At 45.2% G+C, this 7784-nt stretch overlaps 1 protein-coding gene across 1 annotated transcript; it reads right to left on the bottom strand.

The window, feature by feature from the left end:
* Positions 1-647: 647 nt before the first annotated feature.
* On the bottom strand, positions 648-3338 carry LOC115625310 (serine/threonine-protein kinase MARK2-like). Its single transcript, XM_030520329.1, has 2 exons — positions 1286-3338; positions 648-1204 (listed from the first exon to the last, which is right to left on the bottom strand). The coding sequence occupies exons 1-2, from the start codon at positions 3106-3108 to the stop codon at positions 943-945; spliced, it is 2085 nt and encodes a 694-aa protein (XP_030376189.1). The 5' UTR covers positions 3109-3338; the 3' UTR covers positions 648-942.
* Positions 3339-7784: the final 4446 nt, after the last annotated feature.

Raw genomic sequence — 7784 nt, forward strand, 5'->3', positions numbered from 1 at the left:
CCGACAATTTATTGCTCTAACTTGTTGCTTAGAAAGGGCCACAGTTGTGAACTATACGACCAGGTATTCAAGTGTGAAATATTTATTTCATAATTCATGATTTTTCTTATCAACTGTGTCTCTTCTGCTCCTGCTACATTGTCTATTTAATTGTTTCGAGGCGAGATCTGACTAGCTGTGAAAAGAGTCATAAAATCATTTCCCTCGAGTCGAAGGTCTGCTTGCTTTCACATAAGTATAAGAATCATATTCATTAGTGTTATGTACACATTTAAAAAGTTCGATTAAAACTATGAGGCAATGGAAATAGTAACCGTTACTATCTAATCGTCTTTCATAAAACTATTTTGATTGAGGAATCGGATTTAAAGCAACCGAACTGTCTTAACAAAAATACAGCATTGCAGAAGGAAGTATCTAGTTTATTTAATCAGACTACTCTCTTCTTAGACCATTTATAATAAAATGAAGCTGTTTTTTTCCATTTGAAAATCATGCCCTAAAAACGACCTAGGAAACATTTAACTCCTCTTTAGATATGAATAATTCATCATGTTTGAAATTTCTTACCTTGTTACCTCAGTTTTCAAAAGCATTCTGAAAATTACAAGTCGCGTGTTTTCTAATATTTATCGCAAGCCATCAAATTTGTTCTAAACGTGTATTTATTATATATAATAATTTGTATTTTCTATATAAAATATATATAAATGTATATATGAGGGTATACACATATATGAATGGGGGGTGCCAACTATTTAAAAAAAGAGAGCTACTATCACTTACAGATCTGAAGAAGAATTAACAATTTTTATGTCTGATAGTTTCCAATAGTTTTAGTTTTTTTTCCAATTTTTCTTCGTGTTTTGCTTTGTACTTTCATGCTAGTAACTTTCGATAGACACTGCAGCAATTGTTGTTGAGTTTGGATGCTCCTCGCGACTACTTTGTCAAGTTCTTGCGCTGCTCGGAGGCATCCTTCTCATGCAAGTAGATGACGCGTCGGCCGAAGCGCGCTGTCAGCTTGGAGAAGAAGCCGACGCGCGAGGCTGGTTTGGTATCATCGGCGGATAGTGGAGGCCCTTGGTAATTGTCCTCCTCACAGCCCACAGCGGTGCCACGCCCATGCTTGCTGCTACGCCCTTGGCCGAAGTGGAAGGTGGCACGCGCCACATTGTTGCGTGTGAATGGCTTCTCGGAAGACCTGTTGTCTGTGGCAAGGGGGGCTGCGGTGGCGGAGTTTGTGGCGCCCAAAGCAGTGGTTGTGGCTGGGTCAGCGGTCAACCCCGTCGCCTGCCCGCTGGCCGCATGAAGACGCTCCAGCAAATTTGCGTCCACGGGCGGCGACGCCTTGGGCAGCACAGGATCGGCCTTTTCGTACAGAGTTGTCGGCCTCCGCGCCGAACTGGGAGTCGCCTGATGGTGGTAACGGGAGGGAGTGTTGGCCATTTTTTGTGCCTGCGCCAGCTGCCGCTGCGCACTGAGCAGCGTGGGCTTCACATCGACGCTTGTGACACGCTTGCTCTGTGGAGTTAGGGGCGAGCAGGCTCGCGACATAAGGTCTGTGCGAAGGTTGGCTGTTTTGTGCGTAGAGCGGCGTGTGGGCTTGGCAGGTGGCACACCCCCACTTGACCCTGTAGCTATCGGCGTAGCTGTCGTTCGAGGCGAGGCTACAGATGTGGCATGAATTGAGTTGGCCACACGCGGCGCTATCGGGCGACTACTCTGCAGCAGGCTCTTCTCCTCAGGCAGCGTGATAGTTGTGGTCGTCACATTGGTGGGATTTGGGCGAGAATCCTGCGGCCCACTCTTGGGCTTGGGCACGCCTAGGAGCATGTATGTGCAGTAGATGTCGTCGAAGAGCTGCCCTATGATGGATGCTTCGACGACGCCTCGTTTGTAGCCCATGTTCACTAACATCTCCACACGTATAGCATCGTCCAGCTCCATGGGTTTCTCGCGATAGGCGCGCAGCTGGTCCGTCTCGTCGTAGCCCGTGTTTATCCACTTGTCCGACATCACTGCAGTGAGTGTAGTGCGCTTGGCTGGATTGAGAACCAGAAACTTACGCATCAGCTGTTCGCAGTCCATGGATATATAGTAAGGCACGCGGTACTTTCCGCGCAACACGCGCTCTCGCAGCTCCTTCAGTGTGCCGCCATCGAAGGGCAGCGAGCCGCTGACCAGCGTGTAGAGCACCACACCCAGCGACCAGGCATCCACCTCTGGGCCCGCATACTTGCGACCCATAAAGAGTTCGGGGGCCGCATACGGGGGACTGCCACAGAAGGTCTCGAGCTGTGACTTGGGATCGTAGGTGTTGCCGAACCCAAAATCCGCAATCTTTATGTTCATGTTCTGATCCAACAACAGATTCTCGGCCTTCAAATCACGATGCACCACAAATTTACTGTGACAATACTGAATTGCAGAGACGAGCTGACGAAAAATCACGCGTGCGTCGCGCTCACGCATACGTCCATTCTTAACCAGATGGTCGAAGAGCTCGCCACGACTGGCATACTCCATGACAAGATACAGTGTGCGTTCCGACTCGATCACCTGAAAGAGCCGCACTATGTTCGGATGATTCAGCAGCTTCATGATCCGCACCTCTCGGTACAGCTTCTGCTTCGCGCTGCTGTTCAATTGGGTCTTGTCGATCACCTTAATGGCCACCTCGCGACCCGTCGGCACGTGCAGGGCCAACTTGACTTTGGCGAAGTTGCCCTTGCCCAGGGTCTTGATGATCTTGTAGACACCATTGCCACTGCCAGTGCTGCTGCTGCCGTTGCCAGTGCCACTGACGAAGGTGGGGAACTTGAGCTCCGTGCTGCTTGCATCGGGCGAGTCTGGACCCGTTAGTACCGCCGTTTTGCGGCTCGGCGTCGCTGGCTCGGCTTTGGTGCCCGTTGTCGTTATTGTTGCGCCAGTCGTGGCTAGGGTTATTGTCTCCTTCGGGGCTTCTCCTGTTGTTGCTGTTGTTTTTGTGGTTTTAGTCCCGAAGTTTTCCTTCTCGGACGTTTTAAAATTTTTTTTGGATTTTTCGTCTCCCGTATTTTCACTTGCCAAACTAAATTCTACAATTTCCAGGCGATTATCAGACATTTTTACTACAAATTTTTCGTTTCGGGATATTTTTGATCAATGAGATCCGCAGGAAGCCCTCTCAGCCCCCAAAAGGCAAGCAAACTAGCAGTCTATAGAAATGGTCGTAACCCGCAAATTTCAGCGCATGCCGCGCACGCGCCCAGTATGAATAATTTCTTGTTCTTCTTCTGGCATACGAGTACAAGAGTACAACCCCCCTCAAGGCGTCGTCCTGCCGTTCGTTCGCTCGTCGTTTTAATCGTTACCTTTGCACATCTGCTCTTTTTCGTACGACGCTCCGTTCACCCTCCAAAAAAAAAAAAGCTTCAAGATAAGAGCTGGTCGCGTGTTCAGTTTCTAACCCTCAACATCGGCAATGCGTGGCCGATAAGCAGTTCGTCCTCGCAGGATCGCTTTGTGTTCTGCCTTCCCTGCCCTCTTCACTCGCTTACTGCGACAGTCACTCAGTCAGTCAGACAGTCAGCCAGACGTGCATTTTAGTTTACCAACCGCATGAGTTTGAACTTCTTTGGAAATTGTACACGGCGCTAGCAACCCCCTCGACATTGGCTCTTTATAGGCGCAGGCTTAATGCTTCATATGGCACGAGCGAACCTTTTATGATCGTCGTCGTCTGTCCGACGTTGCCGATTTGATCGAGCTGGGCTATTGTTGTTGTTGTTGCTGTTTTATTGGAGTTGCCTTTATTTGCAGCCGGATTGTTGTTTACTGTCGACAACTTCGAGATAGGTAGCAGCTGCATTCTGGAAAAGGGAGCAACAAGGATTTTTATTAGCAGGTGACACTCTTGGCATAACTAATAAAGGGACTTGTAATAAAGTGTTAGGTCGAAGGAAATAAACTAATGATAGGCAATGAAAATGTTATCTTAAGAAACACTTCTAGTTTTTGTTTAGCGATTAACGTTAACAATATTTGTGTCTGGCAAATCAATTTCCGGTTTATTCATATACATAATAAATGTATGCATAAACGATAGTCCTACATAAGGCGCTAACTTCAATAGTCATTAAATGGGGAAATATATACATATGTTACATATCTGTACATCGGGTGAAACACGAGATACATATGTATGTATAAACGATAGCCCCACATAAGGAGTTAGGTACAGCAAAAGCTCCCTTAATGGACTCTTCGGCGGACACTTTTTCTAAAACATTCGATCGGTGTATAAAGAATTTAAATATCCCCTTAAGCGGACTAAAATTGGCCCACCGTGAGTGTCCGGCCAAGAGAGTTTTCACTGCACATATGCTTATTGCATATCTGTATATCGGGTGTTCTTCATCCAAACACACATACTCTCTTTCTTTAAACGCTTTTGAAGATCAAACTGCTTTTGATGCCACACATGTTTATGTGAGTAGTATTTTAAATGTATTTTTGATAGCATTTTGTGATGTAGCAGAAGCCTACTATTCTCATGCTTTCCAACATGTTTTCTAAAAATATCCTTTGATGTAGTAAATGTCTTCTATTGCCTGCAACCTCATACACTTGCTTCAATCTCTTCACTTGCATGTTCAATTAACTTTGCCTCACTGTGCTCACCACATGACAGTCCAGTCAATAAGGAGAGTGAGAATCGCTCTCAGCTCGCTCAGTTCAGTCTAACATAATGCCCGCTTTTGTTGGCTCATTTATTTTCTTAGTTTCTTTTTTGCACCTCAGCTTCGCTCGCATATCCTGCACGATCTACGTTTGCGCTGCCTACCTAAGCTAACAAACTACCCGCGTCACTTTTCGACCACTTCCAGAACTAATGACTACCCAAAAATTAAAACCCGACTGTGCAACAACAACAACAACGACGACGACAACAAAGAACTGGTCCTTAATCTCCCTTTTCTTTTGGCCTGCTCGTTCGCCCTATGTAACCATTTCTCGTACTCTGCTTTGCGCTCGCACATGTGCGCGTCCTGGCTGCCTGACAGCCTGGCGGCCTGCTTTGCCTGCGTGTCCTTGAGCCTGCTTACTTGTTTTGTTGCCATTGTTGTTGTTGCTGTTTTCCTCTCGTTCCCTTACTATTTTATTTTTCTCGAGCCTTGCAACTCACATCATCCCTGTCTCTGCTCCTAACTGACTTGCTTATTTTTATTTTTTTGTTGCATGCAGCGGCATTGTCGTCTGCTCTTTTCCTCCTTTTTACATCTTTCGCTGCCCGGCTGTGCTCCTTTTTTCAACTGAGTGTGTAAGTGTGTGTGTGTGTGTGTGTTTGTGTGAAATAATTAAATTGCAGCTGCCTCTTTTGTGATCGTATTTTTCCTTTCCTTGTGCCTGCACAAATGTTATTGTGTGCAAAAATTTGCAATAACAACAAGTCGCAATACATCTCCAATATTTATCTATGAATTCGAGGTCCGACTCTGTGTTTATGGACTTGCATTGCATTAATTGTTTATTCAATTTTCCAATGAATATGAGTACGTAAGCCCACATAATCGCTGAAACTATTTCCGTGCATTAGATGCCTGTCCATTGAGAGTGAATTCTTTTCCCTTGCACATTGATAAAATTTCAGTTTTACTGCAAATTCAAATCATTCTTTAATCCAAACAACAGAGCTGCTCGCAGCTGCAGCTTTAGCTCCAAGTTCATTGCACCCTGGCCTTTGGGGGGACCCATGCCTGCCTCTTACCCCCTCAGTTACGCATACAACATCAAGCCAAGTGAGCAAGTGTCGTCGTCATCGTCGTCGTCGTCGTCGTCTTGGTCGTCACGTCTTCTTCTTCTTCTTCTTGTTCTTGTTCATTGGCTTGTTTACAAATGTTCTGGTTCCCTCACCATGGGTCTTTTAGCGCCCTCTTCTTCACTTCTATTTTGATTCTCTTGTTTTCCACATTGTCCATTCCACTCTCTGCTTGCTCTCTCGCTTTCCTGCCCTCCCCACTCTCTCCTTTCCACTCATCTTTTCTTGATCTTTGGCTCGTGTTGTATTACTGAGTCATCGTACAAGGAAATCGTCTGTCTCTCTGGCTGCAACTCAAGACGCCAGATAAGCGCTTTGTGTCGTCCACACACTTTAGTTTAGCACACTTTTCTACTTTTCCTTCAATTTCATTTCATTAATTCTGTCATTGTCTATACACACACACACACACACACACTCTCATTAGCCTCTCTACATAATTGTTTTATTGTGTATACTTTAACACTGTGCTTCTTGAGCACTTTGCTCCGTTCAATGCCATTCAAATTGTGAATTCCCTCTAGATTGCATGCGTCGTTTATTAATGAAACGCCTCTTTAATTGCCAAGAAAGAAAAATAAAAAACGCCCACTTAAAACAATAAACATCGAGAAATCAAGACCACAACGGAGAAGAGTCCGTTCAGTTCGATCCCCATGGACTGCGCTTATCTCGACTGAATTGAAAAAGTACCAGAAACCCAGATAATTACACTCTGTTACTTACAAACAGCAGACGCGTTCCCCCGACAGTAATCGAAAACAAATTAGAGTTAATCCACATGCGCAGGGTCGTCCGAAATGCGAAATCCGAGATCCCAAATAGAAATTGCTCTGCGCATCCGCCTCGATGGCTGATGGCTTGGCTTCTTGGCGTGCGCTCAACGAACTTCAAGATACAAAACGCGTCGTTGTACTGAAGCGCAGCCCGAATCGTGAGAAGTGCCCAGACCAGGTCTTCGTTGTCGTGGTCTCTTCTTTTCTTATGCTCACACAACATTCTTATGCTCTTTCGCTCATCATTTGGCTCTCTTCCCATTCCACGCTCATTCCCTTATTCTTTGCATCGGATCGTTCGTCGACGGCCTGTAAATAGTGGTCTGAAGGTCGTTCTGTTTCCTTCAGCAATTTCTTGAGGCGTGACGTCACAGGTAGATACGCTACCGATAGCGACAGAAAACCATCACCATCACCATCTTCGTCATAATCATCATCATCATCATCATCGTCGTGATGAACGTCATTGCCGAAGCGAACGGCCACAACAAAGGCGCAAGTTCGGCTCATTTCGTATCGGCTGCGTCGCCTGCCCCTGCCTCTGTCTCCGTCACCGTCTCTGCCGCTGTCGCTGCCTTCCGACAAGTTTCTGCGGCGAATTTGTCGTCAATTTGCTTTGTAGTGGTCGACAGCCGAACGTCTTCTCCTTCAGTTCGGTCGTCGTTGGTGTGAGTTTTCTTGGGCTTGTTGCTGGTGGTAGTTTCGCCTCTATAATGCCGACTCTTTCTAATTGTGCGTGTGTGTGTGCGTGCAACTTGAAGTTTTCTTATTCGCTGTCGCTGTCGAGTCGCCTTTGTACATATCTTATCGTTCCATCGCTCCATCAATTTGTAGGTGTTCTCTGTTCTTACTGGACTGCCATAGGGAGTTACACGACGCACCAATAAGAATGTGGCATGCGATTACAATTACCAAAATAATAAATCATTAATAGCTTCTTCTACAAGTAAAGTTACTAGCAAGAATAAAATCTCAATCAGTCAAATAATTAAATATTTCAGTAGCATTAAGCATACTACTTGTACTTCTTTTTAGCAGCAGCTCTATTGATTCTACTTAGGATAATAGTATTGTCAGAAGGAAAAGCTGAAGTTCTAAATGCAAAAATTATTATTACAGTATTATTTATTTATTTAAATGCATATTAACTAATTTGTTTGTCCACATTTTCAAATTCGTCGCCTATATTTTATTACAAATAAAGT

Source organism: Scaptodrosophila lebanonensis, unplaced genomic scaffold, assembly GCF_003285725.1.
Source record: "Scaptodrosophila lebanonensis strain 11010-0011.00,11010-0021.00 unplaced genomic scaffold, SlebRS2 tig00000072-arrow-pilon, whole genome shotgun sequence".
NCBI lineage: Eukaryota > Metazoa > Arthropoda > Insecta > Diptera > Drosophilidae > Scaptodrosophila > Scaptodrosophila lebanonensis.